This window comes from Scyliorhinus canicula, chromosome 12 (genome assembly GCF_902713615.1).
Source record: "Scyliorhinus canicula chromosome 12, sScyCan1.1, whole genome shotgun sequence".
Taxonomy (NCBI): Eukaryota; Metazoa; Chordata; class Chondrichthyes; order Carcharhiniformes; family Scyliorhinidae; genus Scyliorhinus; species Scyliorhinus canicula.
In genome coordinates this window covers 53,166,563-53,192,417 of record NC_052157.1, presented here as the reverse complement: position 1 = coordinate 53,192,417, position 25,855 = coordinate 53,166,563, and the positions used below count along the sequence as shown (strand labels likewise).

The 25,855-nt window shown below is 51.6% G+C and overlaps 1 protein-coding gene across 1 annotated transcript in view; it reads left to right on the top strand.

The window, feature by feature from the left end:
* The window catches only part of nphs1 (NPHS1 adhesion molecule, nephrin), a 133,240-nt gene that overhangs the window by 6,045 nt on the left and 101,340 nt on the right, over positions 1–25,855 (top strand). Inside the window, exons 4-9 of the mRNA XM_038813010.1 lie at positions 4,029–4,160; positions 4,598–4,679; positions 5,424–5,527; positions 5,647–5,768; positions 13,724–13,895; positions 16,026–16,183. Of these exons, the coding sequence (XP_038668938.1) occupies positions 4,029–4,160; positions 4,598–4,679; positions 5,424–5,527; positions 5,647–5,768; positions 13,724–13,895; positions 16,026–16,183 (770 nt within the window). The remainder of the gene's footprint in view (positions 1–4,028; positions 4,161–4,597; positions 4,680–5,423; positions 5,528–5,646; positions 5,769–13,723; positions 13,896–16,025; positions 16,184–25,855) is intronic.

The following is a 25,855-nucleotide window of genomic DNA, read 5'->3' as shown; positions in this document are numbered from 1 at the left end:
GAACAAGAGACAAAGTAAGTGAGGCAGAGAGAAAGCAAAAGTGAGAGAGACAAAAAGGGAGGGCAGTGCCCTTCCTGCATCTGTGTCATTGTTGCTTTCTTTGTCCCAACACTGGTCTTCTCTCTGCCTTTCCTGGAGCAAAATCAGCATTCTGAACGTGCCAAGTCTACATTGCTTTCATGGAACCTTTCGAGTTATTTTGAAATATGAACCAATAGTACATTCTTTTCAATGTCTGATGGGGTTTAGTTTCCATTATCTTCACAAACATTAAATCTGAAAGAGCATCCTTTTGCCCTTTCCAAGCTGTCCATTCAGGTTTCTCTGTTTGAAGTGGGCCATGACACTCCTTAAGGTGTGAAATTCCAATTTCCCATCAGGGTAGGCACGCAAGGATAATTAGAAACTATTAAAACAGTAAATTCGGAACTATTAAAACTATTAAAATGTAAATTCAAAACTATTAAAGCAGTAAATTTGAAACTATGAAAACAGTATTAAAGAAATTATTAAAACTATTAAAAACGTAAATTAGAAACGATTAAAAGAGTAAAATTAGAAACTATTAAAACGGGGAGAGGGAGAGGGATAGAGAGAGAGAGGGATAGATGGAAAGAGGGGATAGAGAGAGAGAGGGATAGAGAGAAAGAGGGGATAGAGAGAAAGAGGGGATAGAGAGAGAGAGGGGATACGGATATAGAGAGAGAGGGGGATAGAGAGAAAGAGGGGATAGAGAGGGAGAGAGATAGAGAGGGAGAGAGGGGGATAGAGGGGATAGAGAGAGAGGGGGAGAAAGAGAGGAGATAGGGAAGGGATAGAGAGAGAGGGAGGGATAGAGAGAGGGAGAGAGAGGGATAGAGATAGAGAGAGAGAGGGATAGAGAGAGGGGATAGAGAGAGAGAGAGGGATAGAGAAAGAGGGGGATGGAGAGAGGGGATAGAGAGAGAGAGAGGGAGAAAGAGAGGAGATAGAGTGGGGAGAGAGGGATAGAGAGAGGGGATAGAGAGAGAGAGGGATAGAGAGAGGGAGAGGGATAGAGGGAGGTAGAGAGAGAGGGATAGAGGGAGGTAGAGAGAGAGAGGGAGAGGATAGAGAGAGAGAGGGATAGAGAGAGAGAGCGGGATCAAGAGAGAGAGGGATCGAGAGAGAGGGATCGAGAGAGAGAGAGGGAGCGGGAGAGAGATAGATAGATTGATAGAGGGGATAGAGAGGGATAGAGATAGAGGGGATAGAGAGAGAGGGGGAGAAAGAGAGGGGATACAGAGAGAAGGGATAGAGATAGAGAGGGGATAGAGAAAGAGGGAGGGATAGAGAGCGAGAGGGATAGAGAGAGAGAGAAAAGGGATAGAGAGAGAGAGAAAGGGATAGAGAGAGAGGGGGACAGAGAGAGAGAGGAGGGTTGGAGAGAGAGAGGAGGGTTGGAGAGAGAGAGGAGGGTTGGAGAGAGAGAGGAGGGATGGAGAGAGAGGGATGGAGAGAGAGGGATGGAGAGAGAGGGATAGAGAGAGAGGGATAGAGAGAGAGGGCGATGGAGAGTGGGATAGAAAGAGAGGGGGATAGAGAGAGAGAGGGATAGAGAGAGAGGGATAGGGAGAGAGACATAGACAGAGTGGGAGAGGGATAGAGAAAGAGGGAGAGGGATAGAGAGAGAGAGAGAGGTAGCGGGAGGGAGATGGAGAAGGAGGTGGAGGGAAAGAGGTTTTTCCTTCCCGCCGCGACGTTACCACTGGGCAGCACAGTAGCACAGGGGTTAGAACAATTGCTTCACAGCTCCAGGGTCCCAGGTTTGATTTCCCGCTGGGTCACTGTCTGTGTGGATTCTGCACATTCTCCCCTTGTGTGCGTGGGTTTCCTCCGGGTGCTCCGGTTTCCTCCCACAGTCCAAAGATGTGCAGGTTAGGTGGATTGGCCATGCTAAATTGCCCTAAGTGTCCAAAATTGCTCTTAGTGTTGGGTGGGGTTACTGGGTTATGGGGATAGGGTGGAGGTGTGGGCTTGGGTAGGGTGCTCTTTCCAAGAGCCAGTGCAGACTCGATGGGCCAAATGTCCTCCTTTTGCACTGTAAATCATATGAAATTAGAAACTATTAAATCAGTAAAATTAGAAACTATTAAACAATAAATTAAAAATAATTAAAACAGTAAATTTGAAACAATTAAAACAGAAAATGAAAGACTATTAAAACATTAATTATAAAATATTATACAGTAGTATTAGAAACATTAAATCAGTCATATTAGAAACTATTAAAAAAGTAAAATTATAAACAATTAAAACAGAAAATGAAAGACTATTAAAACATTAATTAGAAAATATTAAACCGTAGTATTAGAAACATTAAATCAGTCATATTAGAAACTATTAAAAAAGTAAAATTATAAACTATTAAAACAGCAAATGAGAAACTATTAAAACATGAATTAGAAATTATTAAAACAGTAAGACCAGAAACTATTAAACATTAAATTAGAAAAGATTAAAACAGTAAGTTAGCAACGATTAACACAGTAAATTAGAAACTATTAAAACAGTAAATGAGAAACTATTAAAATATTAATTAGAAAATATTAAACAGTAGTATTAGAAACATTAAATCAGTCTTATTAGAAACTATTAAAACAGTAACAATAGAAACTTTTGAAACAGCAAATGAGAAACTATTAAAACATTAATTAGAAAATATTAAATCGTAGTATAAGAAACATTAAAAAGTCATATTAGAAACTATTAAAACAGTACAATTAGAAACTAGTAAAACGTTAAATTCTATTAAACAGCATATAAGAAACTTAAAATAGTAAAATTAGAGACAATTAAGACAGCAAAATTAGAAACTATTAAAACAGTAAATTAGAAGCTAATGAAACAGAAAATGAGAAACTATTAAAACAGTAAATTAGAAAAAATTAAAACAGAAAATGAGAGACTATTAAAACATTAATGAGAAAATATTAAACAGTAGTATTAGAAACATTAAATCAGTCATATTAGAAACTATTAAAACAGGAAATTTGAAACTATTAAATCAGTAAAATTAGAAACTATTAAAACAGTAAAATTAGAAACTAATAAAACGTTAAATTCTATTAAACAGCATATAAGAATCTTAAAATAGTAAAATTAGAAAAAATTAAGACAGTAAAATTACAAACTATTAAACAGTAAATCAGAGACTATTAAAACAGTGAAATTAGAAACTATTAAAACAGTAAAATTAGAAACAAATAACAAAGTAAATTAGAAACTATTAAAACATTAATAAGAAAACATTAAACAGTAGTATTAGGAACATTAAATCAATCATTAGAAAGAGTAAAATTGGAAACTATTAAACAATAAAATTAGAAACTATTAAACAGTAAATTAGAAACTATTAAAACAGTAAATTAGAAACTATTAAGACAGTAAAACCAGAAACTATTTAACAGTAAATTAGAAATGATTAAAACAGTAAACTTAGAAGGTATTCAAATAATAAACTTAGAAACAATTAAACAGTAAATTAGCAACTAGTAAAACAGTAGAATAAGAAACTACTAAAATTGTAAAATTATAATCTATTGTAACAGTAAAATTAGAAACTATTAAAACAGCAAATTAGAAACCAGTAAACAGTATATTAGAAACTATGAAAACAGGAAAATGAGAAACGATTAAAACAGTTAATTAGAAATTATTAAAACATTAATTAGTAACTATTAACACAGTAAATTAGAAACAATTAAAACATTAAATTAGAAACGATTAATACAGTAAAACCTGAAACTATTAAATTAGGAACTAGTAAAACAGTAAATTAGAAGCTATTAAAGCAGCAAAATTAGAATCCATTAATACAGTAAAATCAGAAAATATAAAAATATTTAAACCGTAGATCTGGTACTATTAAAGTAAAATTAACACAGATAAATGACTCTCTGGGTATTACACTGTCAGTGATAACTGACTCTCTCAGTATTACATTCTTAGTGGTAACTGACTGTCTGGAGCTAACACTGTTAGTGATATCTGACTCTCTGATAATCCAGTTCCACCAATGCCTCCTATTATTCAAGAAGTAAATACAGAATCCACTCTCACCTGGATAGCTGGAAAGGAATACTCACTGACGTGCCACGCACAGGATTCAAAACCTACCTCCAGCATAACCTTTACAAAGAGTAAGTATGTCCATTTGCAGGAAAATCTTAAAAATATTTAATCTGTGGAGTCAACCTCACTGGGGTGCGGGTTCCACAGACACTGACTCTCACTGGGTTCGGGTTCCACAGACACTGACTCTCACTGGGGTACGGGTTCCACACACACTGACTCTCACTGGGGTACGGGTTCCACACACACTGACTCTCACTGGGGTACGGGTCCCACACACACTGACTCTCACTGGGGTACGGGTCCCACACACACTGACTCTCACTGGGATACGGGTTCCACACACACTGACTCTCACTGGGGTTCCACACACACTGACTCTCACTGGGGTAGGGGTTCCACACACACTGACTCTCACTGGGGTTCCACACACAGTGAACTCTCACTTTGGTATTGATGTTCACAGGTGAACACTAAACAGCTCAATAATTGTTTTCATTGACAGGTGGTGTAGAACTTTTTGGATCAGAGACCACAGTGATGCCTGGCTCGAAAGAAAAACTATACAGTACCGTGTCCACCATCAGGTCAGTGCAGATCCTGAAAACAGTGCACATCCAACACTCCCAGGACAGGTACAGCACGGGGTTAGATACAGAGTAAAGCTCCCTCTACACTGTCCCCATCAAACACTCCCAGGGCAGGCACAGCACGGGGTTAGATACAGAGTAAAGCTCCCTCTTCACTGTCCCCATCAAACACTCCCAGGACAGGTACAGCACGGGGTTATTTCAGACTAAAGCTCCCTCTACACTGTCCCCATCAAACACTCCCAGGGCAGGTACAGCATGGGGTTAGATACAGAGTAATTCTCCCTCTACACTGTCCCCATCAAACACTCCCAGGACAGGGACAGCACGGGGTTAGATACAGAGTAAAGCTCCCTCTACATTGTCCCCATCAAACACTCCCAGGACAGGGACAGCACGGGGTTAGATACAGAGTAAAGCTCCCTCTACACTGTCCCCATCAAACACTCCCAGGACAGGTACAGCACAGGGTTAGATACAGAGTAAAGCTCCCTCTACACTGTCCCCATCAAACACTCCCAGGACAGGTACAGCACGGGGTTAGATACAGAGTAATGCTCCCTCTACACTGTCCCCATCAAACACTCCCAGGACAGGTGCAGCACGGGGTTAGATACAGAGTAAATCTCCCTCTACACTGTCCCCATCAAGCACTCCCAGGACAGGACTATAGATACAGAGTACATTTGGGCTCTGATCTTTGCATTTTGACTGAATCTTGTTGGATATTTAACTCCTCAGAATCACACCCGAAGATACGGATAATGGGAATGACGTTGTGTGTGGAGCCCTGAACCTTGGTCTCACTCAGCCACGTCGCACTTCATTTACCATGAACATATTGTGTAAGTTTGGACAGGGGAACCAGCTTTTTAGTTACACCCTCTGAAAAGCTGCATTTACTGAGCGCCTTTGATCCCATCACCATTCCTCACTGACCCTCTCGTCGTCTATTTGATTTCAGACCCTCCGGAGCTGCCCACGGTCGAAGGTTATAGCCAAGGTCAGGTCAAAGCTGGAGAGGTACTTCAGTTGATTTGTATGTCAATAGGAGGCAACCCATTGGCTGCTCTACGATGGTTAAAGGTGAGAGGTACAGCTAAAATATTGTGGTTTTGGTCCAGTAGCCTAGCCACCGCTGGGGTGCGGTTCGGGATCACAATGTTATATTTAAAAAAACATTATTAAAAATAATACTCTTTATTAGTGTCACAAGTAGGTTTACATTAACACTGCAATGAAGTTACTGTGAAAATCCCCCAGTCGCCACATTCCGGCACCTGTTTGGGTACACTGAGGGAGAATTCAGAATGTCCAATTCACCGATCAAGCATGTCTTTTGGGACTTGTGGGAGGAAACCGGAGCACCCGGTGGAAACCCACGCAGACATGGGGACAATGTGCAGACTCCACACAGACAGTGACCCAGTGGGGAATCAACCTGGGACCCTGGTGCTGTGAAGTAAAAATGCTAACCACTGTGCTACCGTGCTGCCCATTTCCTAACAGAGTCAGCGTCAAAAAGAAAAATAGCTTCCAATTGCCCATTAAACATTGCTTAACAATACAATGAAACAATAGCGTTTAACTGCGATCTTTAGCTCCTCTCAAACAACACTTATCACAGATCAAAAACCATTTACAATACAGTGAGCGGACCCAGGAATACTTGCTGTGAAGAGCTGTCTTGGATAAACGACTCTGAGATAGAGAGATCTCCAGGCAACAGCAGAGTTGCCTTTTCAGAAATCTCTCTTCTGTTCACAGGCAAAAACTTTGGGTGAGATTCTCTCAGCCCAGGGCCAGGCCGGAGAATCGTCGCAACCGGAGCAAATCGTAGCACGTTGCCCCAACGCCGGGATGTGATTCTCCGCAGAGCGGAGAACCGGCGGCGCAGCGCCAGTTGGGGGCTGCTCTACGTGGCCCCCCCCGCCGATTCTCGGCCCTTGTGGTCTTACCCGGCGGGAAGGGTCTGAGGGTGGCCTGTGGGGGGGGGGGGGGTGGGGGGGGGGGGGGGGGGTGGCCCCAGGGCGGCATCCGCTGTGGCCTGCCCCACGATTGGGGCCCAATTGGGGCATCCTTTCTTCCGCTCCGGCCCCTTTAGCCCTACGCCATGTTGTGTCGGGACTGGCGCAGAGAAGGGAGCCACTGTGCATGCGTGGAAATCGCGCAGGTGCCACTGCGCATGCGTGGACCCCGGGATCAGCAGCTTGAGTGGTGAGGGTCGCTCCAGTGCCGTGCTGGACCCCTGAAGGGGCCAGAATTGCTGATTCTGAGGCCGTGTTGATGCCACGGCGGGGATGGGAGGTGCCAGGGATGGGGGTGCCGGGGATGGGAGGTGTCGGGGATGGGTATGCCGGGGAGTGGAGTGCCGGGGTGGGGAGTGCCTGGGATGTGGGTGCCGGGGATGTGGGTGCCGGGGATGGGGAGTGCCGGGGATGGGGAGTGCCGGGGATGGAGGTGCCGGGGATGGGGTTGACGGGGCTGTGAGTGCCGGGAATGGGGGTGCCGGGGACGGGAGTGCCGGGAATCGGGGAGTGCCGGGGGAGTGAGTGCCGGGGAGGGGAGTGCCGGGGTGGGGGGGGAGGGAGTGCCGGGGGAGGGAGTGCCGGGGGAGGGAGTGCCGGGGGAGGGAGTGCCGGGGATGTGGTGCCGGGGATAGGGGTGCCGGGGATGGGGGTGCCGGGTTATCGGGGATCGGAGTGCCGGGGAGGGGAGTGCCGGGGAGGGGAGTGCCGGGAATGGGAGTGCCGGGGATGGGGGGGCTGCCGGGGATGTGGGTGCCGGGGATGGGAGCCACATCCCCGGCACTCCCATCCCCGGCACTCCCCATCCTCGGCACTCCCACTCCCGGCACCCACATCCCTCACGGTAGCATAGTGGTTAGCAACAATGCTTCACAGCTCCAGGGTCCCAGGTTCGATTCCCGGCTGGGTCACTGTCTGTGTGGAGTCTGCACGTCCTCCCCGTGTGTGCGTGGGTTTCCTCCGGGTGCTCCGGTTTCCTCCCACAGTCCAAAGATGTGCAGGTTAGGTGGATTGGCCATGTTAAATTGCCCGTAGTGTAAGGTTAATGGGGGGATTGTTGGGTTACGGGTATACGGGTTACGTGGGTTTAAATGGGGTGATCATTGTTCGGCACAACATCGAGGGCCGAAGGGCCTGTTCTGTGCTGTACTGTTCTATGTTCTATGATGGGAGTGCCGGGGATGGGAGTGCCGGGGATGGGAGTGCCGGGGATGGGAGTGCCGGGGATGGGAGTGCCGGGGATGGGAGTGCCGGGGATGGGAGTGCCGGGGATGGGAGTGCCGGGGATGGGAGTGCCGGGGATGGGAGTGCCGGGAATGGGGGAGCCGGGGATGGGAGTGCCGGGGATGGGAGTGCCGGGGATGGGAGTGCCGGGGATGGGAGTGCCGGGGATGGGAGTGCCGGGGATGGGAGTGCCGGGGATGGGAGTGCCGGGAATGGGGGTGCCGGGGATGGGGGTGCCGGTGATGGGAGTGCCGGGAATGGGGGTGCCGGGAATGGGGGTGCCGGGAATGGGGGTGCTGGGAATGGGGGTTCCGGGGATGGGGGGGGGGGGGTGCCGGGGATGTGGGTGCCGGGGATGGGAGTGCCGGGAATGGGGGTGCCGGGAATGGGGGTTCCGGGGATGGGGGGGGTGCCGGGGATGTGGGTGCCGGGGATGGGAGTGCCGGGAATGGGGGTGCCGGGGATGGGAGTGCCGGGAATGGGGGTGCCGGGAATGGGGGTTCCGGGGATGGGGGAGGGGGGGGTGCCGGGGATGTGGGTGCCGGGGATGGGAGTGCCGGGAATGGGGGTGCCGGGAATGGGGGTGCCCTGGGGATGGGGGTGCCGGGGATGGGGGGTGCCGGGGATGGGGGTGCCGGGGATGGGAGTGCCGGGGATGGGAGTGCCGGGGATGGGAGTGCCGGGGATGGGAGTGCCGGGGATGGGAGTGCCGGGGATGGGAGTGCCGGGGATGGGGGTGCCGGGGATGGGGGTGCCGGGGATGGGGGTGCCGGGGATGGGGGTGCCGGGGATGGGGGTGCCGGGGATGGGGGTGCCGGGGATGTGGGTGCCGGGGACGTGCCGATCACCACCCACCCTCACCCCGCCCACCATCAACCACCCTCACCCCACCCACCACCAACCACCCACCACCAACCACCCACCACCAACCACCCACCACCAACCACCCTCACCCTGCCCACCACCAACCTCCCTCACCCCGCCCACCACCAACCACCCACCACCAACCACCCTCACCCCGCCCACCACCAACCACCCTCACCCTGCCCACCACCAACCTCCCTCACCCCGCCCACCACCAACCACCCTCACCCCACCCACCACCAACCACCAACCACCCTCACCCCACCCACCACCACCCACCCTCACCCCGCCCACCACCAACCACCCACCACCCTGCCCACCACCAACCTCCCTCACCCCGCCCACCACCAACCACCCTCACCCCACCCACCACCAACCACCAACCACCCTCACCCCACCCACCACCACCCACCCTCACCCCGCCCACCACCAACTACCCTCACCCCGCCCACCACCCACCACCCTCACCCTGCCCACCACCACCCACCCTCACCCCGCCCACCACCAACCACCAACCACCCCGCCCACCACCAACCACCCAGCCCACCACCCACCACCCTCACCCTGCCCACCACCACCCACCCTCACCCCGCCCACCACCAACCACCAACCACCCCGCCCACCACCAACCACCCAGCCCACCACCCACCACCCTCACCCTGCCCACCACCACCCACCCTCACCCCGCCCACCACCAACCACCCACCACCCCGCCCACCACCAACCACCCTCACCCCGCCCACCACCAACTACCCTCATCCCGCCCACCACCCCACCACCCACCACCCCGCCCACCACCAACCACCCTCACCCCGCCCACCACCAACCTCTCTCACCCCACCCACCGCCAACCACCCTCACCACCCTCACCCCACCCACCACCACCCACCCTCACCCCGCCCACCACCAACCACCCCGCCCACCACCAACCACCCTCACCCCACCCACCACCACCCACCCTCACCCCGCCCACCACCAACCACCCACCATCCCGCCCACCACCAACCACCCTCACCCCACCCACCAACCACCCACCATCCCGCCCACCACCAACCACCCACCATCCCGCCCACCACCAACCACCCTCACCCCACCCACCACCAACCACCCTCATCCCACCCACCGCCAACCACCCTCACCCCACCCACCACCCTATCCACCATCACATCACCCGCATGCACACCACCCCTCCATTGCACATCCACCTGCACAACAACGGGCAGGGCTCACACGTTTGCCAATAGAAGCGGGTCTATTGCATGGCATGGAGGATGATGACGACCCGCTCTGCAATGAGCTCTGGGCTGTACATCGTCAGACAATGTCTGACTCAGGGTCACAATAACACCCTCCGCCTGGACCATCCCTGCATGTGGCCTGGACAGCGCTGTGCACGGACCCGTCATCTGCCTGGGGGCAGGATGGCGAGGGAGATCTGGGGAGGGAGGGGTGGGGGTGGGGGGGCACACTCACCTAAGCTCCACGTTCTATCACCCTTCACACACACACAGTGGCGCTCATCTCACACCACCCCCCCCGCACGCATCGGACAGAGCACAGAGGCAGCTTCTGTTGGTGCAAAAGTCATTTTAAGTGCAAATAGTTCATACATGTGCCCTAGCCCCTATGAGTAATCTGTGGCGTGCACCCATGCCAACTTACTCCGTGTCTAATTTTCTGGCCTTATGGGCCCTATGACCACGCTTAGGTGGTTCACCAGGCGGTATAGCAGAGCTGGAGACGGACTCCTGTGATTCCTGCCCTGTGACTAGGGTCCCCTTTGGCAGTCGTTTCCTGGGGCATCCCGGCCTGGATGGGCCAGGCTGCGCCTCGGGTGAGCGGGGTGGCGAGCTGCCAGCCTGTCCTGCCCGTTGCCCACCTGGGACGGAAGGGGGGAGTCCGAGGTGTCGCGATGTTCCGGGACCGCCCCTGCAGGAGGCACTGGCACGGGCCCCAGCACCTCCTCCTCCCTCAGGGTGCCCGATGGTCCCCGAGCCTCTCCATGGGTCGAGGATGTGAACGGATCCAGCACCCGACGCACCCCTGGCACCTGGCGCTGCCAGTCCTGGAGGCCCGCCCTGGTATCAACAAGGGTCTGCAAGTTTGCATCCATGGAGCTCAAGGAGTTGGCCATCCCTGTCTGTGTCTGGGCGATGCGAGCCAGCACCTGGGCAATGGCGCGATGCCCTCAGCAATGGCCTGCTGAGACTGGGCCACTGCCTGCAGAGACTGGGGAAAGGGGGGATGGGGAAAAGGGGGATGGGTGGGAGGGGGGCAGGCAGTGGGTGGTCTCACTTGGTGCTGCGCCCCCCGGCCTCTGCTTCCGCAACCTCCCGGTCCTCTGGTCCGCCTGCAAGGTCCAGGGCCCCCTCTCCATGAACGGTGAGGGGGTGCAATTCAGGTGGACCTGCTCTGGTCCTCTCACGCTCCAGGTTGTTATGAGCGTGCTCCTCCTGGGGGAGGAGGAGGGGGAGCTGACAGAGATAAAGGGCAATAGTGTTAGGCGGACAGATACTTGCAGCCCAGCGGTTGTGTGTATGTTGGCATAGGTTCACAGCCCATCCTGCCAATATAGCCTGAATGGGTGGTTGCAGCCATGTCGGTTTCAGCAGGTGGGGGTACTCACCCTGGCTGCTCTGACTAGGTCATTGACCTTCTTGTGGCACTGGTTGCTACGGCCATGGCGCTGACGGCCTCGGCCACCTCCCTCCACAGGTACCAGCTGATGTTAGGTGTGACCCTACAACCGTTTCCGGGGTACAGGGCCTCCCTCCTCTGCTCCCGCTCCTGGAACCTCGGTGCTGCGCAGCGGGCAGCCATTTTGCCATCTCTCCGGCGGTGGCGTCTTTTGTAGAGTGATGCCGCGCAGCGTCAATGACGGCGCACGCATCTGTGACCCCGTTCCCGGATCATGCCGCTGCGATTGGCGTCACGCCGGTACTAGCCCCTTCCATGGAGGAGGAATCCGCTACTTCCGGGCGGTCCGACGCCGGAGTGGTTCGCGCCACTTTTGACGCTGGCCGATTTTGGAGAATCCCTTAATGTCTCTAATAATCTACTCCCCAGAGATCATTCTTTCAGGAAACAAAACTCCATTAGCTCAACTTTTACAATGCTTTAATTGCCTGACCTCTTGTAGCACTAACCCAGGCTTTTTATTAAATTTAGAGTACCCAATTCTTTTTTTCCAAATAAGGGGCAATTTAGCATGGCTAATTCTTTGGGTTGTGGGGGTGAGACCCACACAGACTGTTAACTACAGCGCCATCGTGCCACCCCTACTAACCCTGGCTTTTGAGCCTTGCTACACCAAATATCTATAATACCATATATCTGAAATTCCTGCAGTCATTACAGTGTGAAAGAGATTGAAAACATTTAAACATCACCCAAATTAGTTTGTCTCCCTCCCTGCTCTCGGGTCCCTTTATTAACCGCCAGAATTTTTAGCTGAAATTCTCTCTCCTGTTTCTTCCTTTTCTACCTTTTCCATTTCCTGTCTCCCTTCGCTCTTTTCCCACCATTTCAAGTTCCTTCACTTCCATTTCTCTTTGCAGGGCTCTCTTCTTTCCCTTTGATTCTCTTTCTGTTCCTAATTGCTTTGTTTGCAGATGAATGTTTTGACCATTCAAATGCCTCGTTCTTTGGAGAACTTGGACTCTCGAGTAACGCTTGCAATTTTTAAAAGCTCAGCAATGCTTTCAATGATCTCGGTTTTCCTTATGTTACGATTGCCTGGGCGGGTTTCCCTGCAGCCCTTCTTAAACAAAGGCACAACATTTGCTACCCTCCAAACTTCAGGCACCTCACCTGTGGCTGTCGCCGATTCAAATATCTATGCTAGGGGATCCGCAATTTCCTCCCAAGCCTCCCACAACGTCCTGGGATACATTTCATCAGGTCCCGGGGATTTATCCACCTTGATGCACTTTAAGACTTCCAGCACCTCCTTCTCTGTAATATTTACACGCTTCAAGACATCACTATTTATTTCCCCAAGTTTCTTAACATCCATGCCTTTCTCAACAGTAAATACCGATGAGAAATACTCATTTAGGGTCACACCTATCTCTTATGGATCTGCACATAGATGACCTTGTAGATCCTTAAGAGGCCCTACTCTTTTCCTAGTTATTCTTTTCCCTTTATGTATTTGTAGAAGCTCTTTGGCTGAGAGAGCTTTGCCTTATCTACCAAAGCAATCTCGTGTCCCCTTTTTGCCCTCCTGATTTCTCTTTTAATTCTTCTCCGACAACCTCTATACGCTTCAAGGGACCCACGTTATCCCAGCTGCCTATGCATGTCACATGCCTCCTTCTTCTTTTTGACCAGCTCCACAATATCCCGAGTCATCCAGGATTCCCTACTTTGACCAGCGTTGCCCTTCACTCTAAAAGGAACATGCTTATCCCGAACCCTGGTTAACACACTTTTGAAAGCCTCCCACTTACCGTTGTGAAGCACGAAAATCGAGTCTTTTTTTAACACTGATCTGTCTTCATGTTGCAAGCCCTGTAATTACGATGTAGGCACAGATTGGAATAAAAAGCAAACCCACAGACAGGCAGGCACCTTTGTTTCACATGAAGCTGCATAATGTTTTACATCTTTTTTATGCCGAAGTACACAAATAAACCCCCCCAAACACTGAAAGGGATTCTCTTGCTGTTGGGGTTTTCTGTTCCTGCCGGGAGCACACCCCGACTCGTGGCTTTTCCGGTGGCATGGGTGACTTCAATCCCACTGACATTCGGCAGGAAGATATTATCCTGCCACCAGCAAATGGTACGCGGCTGAGGGCTGGAGAATCCAGCCTGACTATTTCTAAAATTCCAAAATATTAAACATAGATTGCTCAAATCCACATCTGCTCCCTGACATTAATCTTCACAATTCTCACACTCCCTCTGCTGCTTGGACCTACAGGGTGATGTGGTGCTGTCACAGGAGTGGGAGACTGATGTTTCACAAAGGACAGCTCGCAGTTCACTCACCTATAAGACCAAACCAGAGGACAATGGTGTGAAACTCATGTGTGAGGCTCTGAACCAGGTCACAGCGAATCCTCTAAGGAAAGTCATCATCCTGCATGTGGTCTGTGAGTCTCAACCACACACACTGACTCTCACTGGCGGACGGGTTCCACACACACACTGACTCTCACTGGGGTACGGGTTCCACACACACTGACTCTCACTGGGGTACGGGTTCCACACACACTGACTCTCACTGGGGTACAGGTTCCATACACATTGACTCTCACTGGGCTACGGGTTCCACACACACTGTCTCTCACTGTGGTACGGGTTCCACACACACTGACTCTCACTGGGGTACAGGTACCACACACGCTGACTCTCACTGGGGTGTGGATTCTACACACAATGACTCTCACTGGGGTACGGGTTCCACACACACTGACTCTCACTGGGGTACAGGTTCCACACACACTGACGCTCTCTGGGGTACGGGTTCCAAACAGACTGACTCTCACTGGGGTACGGGTTCCACACACACTGACTCTCACTGGGTACGGGTTCCACACACACTGACTCTCACTGGGGTACGGGTTCTACACACACTGACTCTCACTGGGTTAGGGTTCCACTCACACTGACTTTCACTGGGGTATGGGTTCCACACACACTGACTCTCACTGGGGTATGGGTTCCACACACACTGACTCTCACTGGGGTACGGGTTCCACACACATTGACTCTCACTGGGGTACAGGATCCACACACACTGACTGTCACTGGGGTGTGGATTCCACACACACTGACTCTCACTGGGGTATGGGTTCCACACACACTGACTCTCACTGGGGTACAGGTTCCATACACATTGACTCTCACTGGGCTACGGGTTCCACACACACTGTCTCTCACTGTGGTACGGGTTCCACACACACTGACTCTCACTGGGGTACAGGTACCACACACGCTGACTCTCACTGGGGTGTGGATTCTACACACACTGACTCTCACTGGGGTACGGGTTCCACACACACTGACTCTCACTGGGGTACAGGTTCCACACACACTGACGCTCTCTGGGGTACGGGTTCCAAACAGACTGACTCTCACTGGGGTACGGGTTCCACACACATTGACTCTCACTGGGGTACAGGATCCACACACACTGACTGTCACTGGGGTGTGGATTCCACACACACTGACTCTCACTGGGGTATGGGTTCCACACACACTGACTCTCACTGGGGTACAGGTTCCATACACATTGACTCTCACTGGGCTACGGGTTCCACACACACTGTCTCTCACTGTGGTACGGGTTCCACACACACTGACTCTCACTGGGGTACAGGTACCACACACGCTGACTCTCACTGGGGTGTGGATTCTACACACAATGACTCTCACTGGGGTACGGGTTCCACACACACTGACTCTCACTGGGGTACAGGTTCCACACACACTGACGCTCTCTGGGGTACGGGTTCCAAACAGACTGACTCTCACTGGGGTACGGGTTCCACACACACTGACTCTCACTGGGTACGGGTTCCACACACACTGACTCTCACTGGGGTACGGGTTCTACACACACTGACTCTCACTGGGTTAGGGTTCCACTCACACTGACTTTCACTGGGGTATGGGTTCCACACACACTGACTCTCACTGGGGTATGGGTTCCACACACACTGACTCTCACTGGGGTACGGGTTCCACACACATTGACTCTCACTGGGGTACAGGATCCACACACACTGACTGTCACTGGGGTGTGGATTCCACACACACTGACTCTCACTGGGGTATGGGTTCCACACACACTGACTCTCACTGGGGTGTGGATTCCACACACACTGACTCTCACTGGGGTACGGGTTCCACACACACTGACTCTCACTGGGGTACGGGTTCCACACACACTGACTCTCACTGGGGTGTGGATTCCACACACACTGACTCTCACTGGGGTACGGGTTCCACACACACTGACTCTCACTGGGTTAGGGTTCCACACACACTGACTCTCACTGGGGTACGGTTCCACACACACTGACTCTCACTGGGGTATGGGTTCCACACACACTGACTCTCACTGGGGTACAGGATCCACACACACAGACTCTCACTGGGTTACAGGTTCTACACACACTGACTCTCACTGGGGTACAGGATCCACACACACTGACTCTCACTGGGGTACTGTGTGGTTTTCCGGTTTCTGACCCTACTTTTGTTATTTATTTTCTCAGTCCCTCCATTACGTGTGATGATATTTGGAGTGTCTCGCACAGTTGAAGGGAAAGACATTACGCTGTCCTGTGTGACTACAGGGAGTAATCCTCCAGCGACGGTCCGGTGGTGGGCAGCGGGGAAGGAACTGAATGTTACTGAGGTAACATACAGGACGGTGAGTTTCCTGGGATGGATGAGGCGGTGTCAGAAAAAGAACGTAAGAACTAGGAGCAGGATTAGGCCATCTCGCCCCTTGAGCCTGCTCCTCCACTCAGTGATATCATGGCTGATCTTTTTTGGAATCAGCTCCACTTGCCGGCCCGAACACCATGATGCGCTATGAATCCATGGTCCATGGTGTCTGCGTAATTCGGCGCATCCTGTATCAACGGGAACACACTGGAGCTCAACTTTGAGTAGAGAACCTTGGATTTTCTGAGCTTCCGTAGGTTCGGGGGTCGCTGAGTTGATATAGGCCTCAAAGCAAGCCAGCCAGTGAGTAAAGTCCTTTCTGGCGTTTGGCGAGTGCGGATCCAGCTGCAAGCGATCTGGTTTGATCCTGATGTCCATGATGCGGAAAATCTAACTGTAATAAATTGATGCGCTATCAATCGTACTAAAGACTTGAATGGGTACAATAGAGGCTTTATTACAGTTAGATGTTTATCCTCCGACTGCAGCTGGTAGAATGGCTGCTCAGGAGAAGTCATGCATATTTATCCGGCTCCTTGTGGGCGGAGCCAGCCGGCAGGGGCTACCGGCGAACCTGTAGTATAGGTACTACTGTACATCCCCTAATATAGGCACACACACAATTACACAGTGGATCACCACATTCACCCCCTATTAAAAAGGAGTCCGGCGGGGGTAGCGTGGAACTATATACAGAATTGTGAATTATTTACAGAGGGGAGGGAAAAATAATATGTGTCCATCTTGTAACCCGGTGCCCGTCAGAGGTTAAGTCTGTCCGGTGGTCTGACGGTTCGCTGGAACAACATAACAGTGGCGGCGATGTCTGTACAGGCGGTGCCGGCATTGACGGCGTCAGTGCTGGCGGTGTTGGTGCTGGCGGTGTTGGTGCTGGCCAGTAGCTGGATGACTCCAGGAGCGTGCCGAAATCTTCCTCGTCCTCTAGCGTGGGCAGGGGAAGGAGGGATACACCTGGTGGGTTGGTGCTGGGAGCGCGGGTGGCGCGTGGGTAGAGAGGTGTGTGGGAGTGGGATCGGCACCCGAGGGAGCCAGGTCCCTGAGCGAGACTGTATCCTGGCGGCCATCGGGGAACTCCACGTAGGCATACTGGGGGTTTGCGTGGAGTAGGCGTACCCTGTCCACCAAGGGGTCCGCCTTGTGGAGTCGGACATGCCTACGCAGTAGAACCGGTCCTGGAGCTGTGAGCCAAGTTGGGAGCGACACCCCGGATGTGGACTTCCTAGGGAGGGTAAAAACACATTCATGGGGTGTGTTATTCGTGGCAGTGCACAGTAGCGACCGGATGGAGTGCAATGCGTCCGGGAGGACCTGCTGCCAGCGAGCGGCTGAAAGGTTCCTGGACCGTAGGGCCAGCTGGACGGCCCTCCATACCACACCGTTCTCCTTCTCTACCTGCCCGTTTCCCCAGGGGTTGTAGCTGGTCGTCCTGCTGGAGGCGATACCTCTGCTGAGCAGGAACTGATGCAGCTCATCGCTCATGAATGAGGATCCCCTGTCGCTGTGGATGTAGTCGGGGAAACCGAACAGAGCGAATATGGAGTCGAGGGCCTTGATGACGGTGGCAGACGTCATATCCGGGCATGGGATGGCAAATGGGAACCTGGAGAATTCATCGACCACACTAAGGATATATGCGTTGCGGTCGGTGGAGGGGAGGGGCCCTTTGAAATCCACACTGAGGCGTTCAATGGGGCGGGACGCTTTCACCAGCACGCGCGGTCTGGCCAGTAGAAGTGCGGCTTGCACTCCGCACAGACCTGGCAGTCTCTGGTGACTGTCCGCACTTCCTCGACGGAGTAGGGCAGATTGCGGGCTTTGACGAGGTGGTACAACCGAGTGACCCCCCGGGTGGCAAAGGCTGCCGTGCAGGGCACGGAGCTGGTCTACTTGTGCGCTGGCACATGTACCTCGGGAGAGGGCGTCTGGGGGCTCGTTGAGCTTGCCGGGGCGATATAAGATCTCGTAATTATAGGTGGAGAGCTCGATTCTCCACCTCAAGATTTTATCATTTTTGATCTTGCCCCGCTGCGTGTTGTTGAACATGAAGGCTACCGACCATTGGTCAGTGAGGAGAGTGAATCTCCTGCCGGCCAGGTAATGCCTCCAATGCCGCACCGCTTCAACGATAGCCTGGGCCTCCTTTTCAACAGACGAATGTCGAATTTCGGAGGCATGGATGGTGCGGGTAAAGAATGCCATGGGTCTGCCTGCCTGGTTTAGAGTGGGGGCAAGGGCGACATCTGAAGCGTCGCCCTCTACTTGAAAGGGCAGTGTCTCATCTACTGCATGCATCCCGGCCTTGGCTATGTCTGCCCTAATACGGACGAAGGCATGTTGTGCCTCGGCCGTGAGGGGAAATTGAGTGGACTGTTTCAGTGGGCAGGCCTTGTCCGCGTATTGTGGGACCCACTGGGCGTAGTAGGAGAAGAACCCCAGGCAGCGTTTGAGGGCCTTGGGGCAGTGGGGAAGGGGGAGCTCCATGAGGGGGCGCATGCGGTCGGGATCTGGCCCCAGGAATCCGTTTTAGACTACATATAGAACATAGAACATTACAGCGAATTACAGGCCCTTCGGCCCACGATGTTGCACCGTCCTGTGAAACCCTTCTAAAGTCCCTCTACACTGTTCCCTTATCGTCCATATGCCTATCCAATGACCATTTGAATGCGTTTAGTGTTGGCGAGTCCACTACTGTTGCAGGCAGGGCATTCCACGCCCTTACTACTCTCTGAGTAAAGAACCTACCTCTGACATCTGTCCTATATCTATCTCCCCTCAATTTAAAGCTATGTCCCCTCGTGCTGGACATCACCATCCGAGGAAAAAGGCTCTCGATGTCCACTCTCTCTAATCCTCTGATCATCTTGTATGCCTCAATTAAGTCCCCTCTTAACCTTCTACTCTCTAACGAAAACAGCCTCAAGTCCTTCAGCCTTTCCTCATGTGATCTTCCCTCCATACCAGGCACCATTCTTGTAAATATCCTCTGTTCCCTTTCCAATGCTTCCACATCCTTCCTATAATGTGGCGACCAGAACTGCACACAATACTCCAAATGCGCCCGCACCAGAGTTTTGTACAACTGTAACATGACCTCATGGCTCCGAAACTCAATTCCTCCACCAATAAAAGCTAACACACCGTACGCCTTCTTAACAACCCTCTCAACCTGGGTGGCAACTTTCAGGTATCTATGGACATGGACATCGAGATCTCTCTGCTCGTCCACACTACCAAGAATCTTACCATTAGCCCAGTACTCTGCCTTCCTGTTATTCCTTCCAAAATGAATCACCTCACACTTTTCTGCATTAAACTCCATTTGCCACCTGTCAGCCCAGCTCTGCAGCTTATCTATGTCCCTCTGTAACCTGTAACATCCTTCTGCACTGTCCACAACTCCACCGACTTTAGTGTCATCTGCAAATTTACTCACCCATCCTTCTACGCCCTCCTCCAGGTCATTTATAAAAATGACAAACAGCAATGGCGCCAAAACAGATCCTTGTGGCACACCCCTAGTAACTGGACACCAGTCAGAGCATTTCCCATCAACCACCACTCTTTGTCTTCTATCAGCTAGCCAATTTCTGATCCAAACTGCTAAATCACCCTGAATCCCATGCCTCTGTATTTTCTGCAATAGCCTACCGTGGGGAACCTTATCAAATGCTTTACTGAAATCCATATACACCACATCAACTGCTTTACCCTCATCCACCTGTTTGGTCACCTTCTTGAAGAACTCAATGAGGTTTGTGAGGCACGACCTACCCTTCACAAAACCATGTTGACTATCTCTAATCAAATTATTCCTTTCCAGATGATTATACATCCTATCTCTTATAAACCTTTCCAAGACTTTTCCCACAACAGAAGTAAGGCTCACTGGTCTATAGTTACTGGGGTTATCTCTACTCCCCTTCTTGTACAAGGGGACAACATTTGCTATCCTCCAGTCCTCTGGCACTATTCCTGTAGACAAAGATGACTTAAAGAGCAAAGCCAAAGGCTCAGCAATCTCCTCCCTAGCTTCCCAGAGAATCCTAGGATAAATCCCATCCGGCCCAGGGGACTTATCTATTTTCACACTTTCCAGAATCGCTAACACCTCCTCCTTATGAACCTCAAGCTCTTCTAGTCTAGTAGCCTGTATCTCAGTATTCTCCTCGACAACTTTGTCTTTTTGCTGTGTGAATACTGATGAAAAATACTCATTTAGCACCTCTCCTATCTCCTCGGACTCTACGCACAACTTCCCACTACTGTCCTTGACTGGCCCTACTCTTACCTTAGTCATTCTTTTATTCCTGACATACCTATAGAAAGCCTTAGGGTTATCCTTGATCCTACCTGCCAAAGACTTCTCATGTCCTCGCTTGGCTCTTCTTAGCTCTCTCTTTAGAGCCTTCCTAGCTAACTTGTAACTCTCAATCGACCCAACTGAACCATCACGTCTCATCTTCACATAAGCCTCCTTCTTCCTCTTGACAAGTGTTTCAACTGCTTTAGTAACCCATGGTTCCCTCACTCGACCACTTCCTCCCTGCCTGACAGGTACATACTTATCAAGGACATGCAGTAGCTGTTCCTTGAACATGCTCCACATTTCCATTGTATCCATCCCCTGCAGTTTTCCTCTCCAGGCGATGCATCCTAAGTCTTGCCTCATCGCATCATAATTGCCTTTCCCCCAGCAATAACTCTTGCCCTGCGGTTTATATCTATCCCTTTCCATCGCTAAAGTAAACGTAATCGAATTGTGGTCACCATCACCAAAATGCTCACCTACCTCCAAATCTAACACCTGTCCTGGTTCATTACCCAGTACCAAATCCAATACGGCCTCGCCTCTTGTTGGCCTATCTACATACTGCATCAGGAAACCCTCCTGCACACATTGGACAAAAACGGATCCATCTAAAGTGCTCGAACTATAGTGTTTCCAGTCAATATTTGGAAAGTTAAAGTCCCCCATAACAACTACCCTGTTATTTTCGCTCCTATCCAGAATCATCTTTGCAACCCTTTCCTCTACATCTCTGGAACTTTTCGGAGGCCTATAGAAAAGCCCTAACAGGGTGACCTCTCCTTTCCTGTTTCTTAACTCAGCCCATACTCCCTCAGTATTCGAGTCCTCTTCAAATGTCCTCTCAGCCACCGTAATACTGTCCTTGACTAACAATGCCATCCCTCCCCCTCTCTTACCACCTTCCCTGAACTTACTGAAATATCTAAACCCCAGCACCTGCAACAACCATTCCTCGTCCTGTTCTATCCATGTCTCCAAAATGGCCACAACATCGAAGTCCCAGGTACTAACCCATGCCGCAAGCTCACCCACCTTATTCCGGATGCTCCTGGCATTGAGGTAGACGCACTTTAGACCACCTTCCTTCCTGCCGGTACACTCCTGCAACTTTGAAACCTTACTCATGACGACATTACTCTCAGCTTCTTGTGTACTGGAGCTACAATTCAGGTTCCCAATCCCCTGCTGAACTAGTTTAAACCCTCCCGAAGAGCATTAGCAAACCTCCCCCCGAGGATATTAGTACCCCTCTGGTCCAGGTGTAGACCATCCCGTTTGTAGAGGTCCCACCTACCCCAGAATGAGCCCCAATTGTCCAGGAATCTGAAACCCTCCCTCCTGCACCATCCCTGCAGCCATGTGTTCAACTGCTCTCTCTCCCTATTCCTCGACTCGCTAGCACGTGGCACGGGTAACAACCCAGAGATAATAACTCTGTTTGTTCTAGCTCTAAGTTTCCACCCTAGCTCCCTGAATTCCTACCTTACATCCCTATCCCTTTTCCTACCTATGTCGTTGATACCTATGTGGACCATGACTTGGGGCTGCTCCCCCTCCCCCTTAAGGATCCCGAAAACACGATCTGAGACATGGCCGAGGATGGCCAAGCGGTTAGTGCTGAACACGCACTTCTCCTTGTTGTAAGTGAGGTTGAGGAGAGATGCGGTGTGGAGAAATTTGGCAAGGTTGGCGTTGTGGTCCTGCTGGTCATGGCCGCAGATGGTGACATTATCTAAGTATGGAAACGTGGCCCGCAGTCTGTACCGGTCAACCATTCAGTCCATTTCTCTTTGGAATACCGAGACCCCGTTAGTGATGCCGAAGAGAACCCTAAGAAATTGATAGAGTCGACCGTCCGCCTCGAAGGCAGTGTATGGACGGTCCGATTTGCGGATGGGGAGCTGGTGGTAGGCGGATTTAAGGTCAATCGTTGAGAAGACCCGGTACTGTGCAATCTGATTGACCATATCAGATATGCGAGGGAGGGGGTACGCGTCGAGCTGCGTGTACCGATTGATGGTCTGGCTGTAGTCCATGACCATCCTGTGTTTCTCCGCAGTTTTAACCACTACCACTTTGGCTCTCCAGGGGCTATTGCTGGCCCCGAAGCAGCCGCTGGACCTCGGACCTGATGAAGGCCTTGTCCTGGGCGCTGTACCGTCTGCTCCTGGTGGCGACGGGCTTGCAATCCACAGTCAGATTGGAAAAGAGGGTGGGCGGGTCAACCATGGGGGTCGTGAGGCCGCAAATGGTGAGTGGGGGTAGAGGCCCGCCGAATTTGAGGGTGAGACTCTGGAGGTTACAGTGGAAATCGAGGCCCAGTAATAGTGTAGCACAGAGATTGGGGAGAACATACAGGCGGAAACCGCTGAATTCAACGCCTTGCACAGTGAGGTTGACCACACAGAAACGTCGGAACGGGACAGAGTGGGATCCGGAGGCCAGGGAGATCTGCTGGTTGGCGGGATGGACCACGAGGGAGCAGCGCCTTACTGTGTCCGGGTGGATGAAGCTATCAGTGCTCCCAGAGTCTAGTAGGCAGGAGGTTGCGTGGCCGTTGATTAGCACCATCGTCGAAGCGGTGGCCAGGTTGTGAGGACGGGACTGGTCTAGCGTCATGGAGGCAAGCAGCGGGCGGTCGTCCGAGGAGTCCGATGAGGAGTGGCAGCGACCCGGGTCCAGCGGTCCAGTCCCAAGGGGGAGACAAAATGGCGGTGATGGCTTCGTCCGAAGGACCTGTGGGGGAGAAGATGGCGGCGCCCATGCAGCACACGTTGTGGGGGCAGGGCAAAATGGTGGCACCCACGGGCCGCACGTGGAACTGTGGGGAGAAGATGGCGGCACCCATGGTGCGCACGTTGTGGGCGCGGCGCAAGATGGCGGCGCCCACGGGCCGCATGTGGACCTGGGGGAAGAAGATAGCGACGGCCACTGGTCGCACGTGGCCCCGGGAGCAGAGGATGGCTGCGCCCATTGTGCAATCATCTGGGGGAAGGGAGCGGAATCGGGCACGATATGGGTAACTGCGCGGGCCTGGCGCACCGCCGCAAAGTGGCCCTTCTTGCCACAGGATTTGCAGGTGGCGGCGCAGGCTGGGCAGCGCTGGCGGGGGTGCTTCTGTTGGCTGCAGAAGTAGCAGCGGGGACCCCCAGAGTGTGCGATGTGGCGGGCAGTGCAGGCATATTGCGCAGGAGTGGCCCCAGTCGGGGGGGTCGGTTGCAGTGTCCACGAGGGGTAGGATGGGTGGGCCGCGCGGCGAGCGGGGTAGGACTGGACATTACGAGATGTGACTGTCATGGAGAGCGCTAAAGCTTTCGACTCCGCTAGGTCGAGCGCGGCCCCTTCCAGCAGTCGTTGCCGGATGGGGTCCGATGCAATCCCCGTCATGAATGCACCATGCATGAGGAGATTGGAATGTTCCATGGCTGTGACGGCCTGGCAGCCGCAGTCCCGTATGAGATGGATAAGGGCCCGCCAGAAGTCTTCAATCGACTCACCAGGTAGTTGGACGCGAGTGGCGAGTGCATGCCTTGCAAATAGAGCTTTCGTCTTCTGGACGTAGTTTTCTTTAAGGAGGTCCATGGTGTCTGCGTAATTCGGCGCATCCTGTATCAGCGGGAACACACTGGAGCTCAACTTTGAGTAGAGAACCTTGGATTTTCTGAGCTTCCGTAGGCTCGGGGGTCGCTGAGTTGATATAGGCCTCAAAGCAAGCCAGCCAGTGAGTAAAGTCCTTTCTGGCGTTTGGCGAGTGCGGATCCAACTGCAAACGATCTGGTTTGATCCTGATGTCCATGATGCGGAAATCTAACTGTAATAAATTGATGCGCAATCAATCATACTAAAGACTCGAATGGGTACAATAGAGGCTTTATTACAGTTAGATGTTTATCCTCCGACTGCAGCTGGTAGAATGGCTGCTCAGGAGAAGTCATGCATATTTATACGGCTCCTTGTGGGTGGAGCCAGCCGGCAGGGGCTACCGGCGAACCTGTAGTATAGGTACTACTGTACATCCCCTAATATAGGCACACACACAATTACACAGTGGATCATCACACACCATAACCCTTAATCCCTTTATTCTTCAAAAAACTATCTATCTTTATCTCAAAACCATTTAATGAAGGAGCCTCAACTGCTCCACTGGGCAAGGAATTCCATAGATTCACAACCCTTTGGGTGAAGAAGTTCCTCCGAAGCTCAGTTCTAAATCTACTTCCCCTAATTTTGAGGCTATGCCCCCTAATTCTGCTTTCACTCGCCAGTGGAAACAACCTGCCCGCATCCAACCTATCTATTCCCTTCATAATTTTATACGTTTCTATAAGATCCCCCCCGCAACCTTCTAAATTCCAACGAGTACAGTCCCAGTCTACTCAACCTCTCCTCGTAATCCAACCACTTCAGCTCTGGGATTAACCTAGTGAATCTCCTCTGCACACTCTCCAGTGCCAGTACGTCCTTTCTCAGGTAAGGAGACCAAAACTGAACACAATACTCCGGGTGTGGCATCACTAACAAAGAACAAAGAGAACAAAGAAAATTACAGCACAGGAACAGGCCCTTCGGCCCTCCCAGCCTGCGCCGATCCAGATCCTTTATCTAAACCTGTCTCCTATTTTCCAAGGTCTACTTCCCTCTGTTCCTGCCCATTCATATACCTGTCTAGATGCCTCTTAAATTATGCTATCGTGCCCGCCTCTACCACCTCCGCTGGTAAAGCGTTCCAGGCACCCACCACCCTCTGCGTAAAAAACTTTCCACGCACATCTCCCTTAAACTTTCCCCCTCTCACCTTGAAATCGTGACCCCTTGTAACTGACACCCCCACTCTTGGGAAAAGCTTGTTGCTATCCACCCTGTCCATACCTCTCATAATTTTGTAGACCTCAATCAGGTCCCCCCTCAACCTTCGTCTTTCCAACGAAAACAATCCTAATATACTCAACCTTTCTTCATAGCTAGCACCCTCCATACCAGGCAACATCCTGGTGAACCTCCTCTGCACCCTCTCCAAGGCATCCACATCCTTCTGGTAATGTGGCGACCAGAACTGTATGCAGTATTCCAAATGTGGCCAAACCAAAGTCCTATACAACTGTAACATGACCTGCCAACTCTTGTACTCAATACCCCGTCCGATGAAGGCAAGCATGTTGTATGCCTTCTTGACCACTCTATCAACTTTCGTTGCCGCCATCAGGGTACAATGGACCTGAACCCCCAGATCTCTCTGCACATCAATTTTCCCCAAGGCCCTTCCATTGACCATATAGTCCGCTCTTGAATTTGATCTTCCAAAATGCATCACCTCGCATT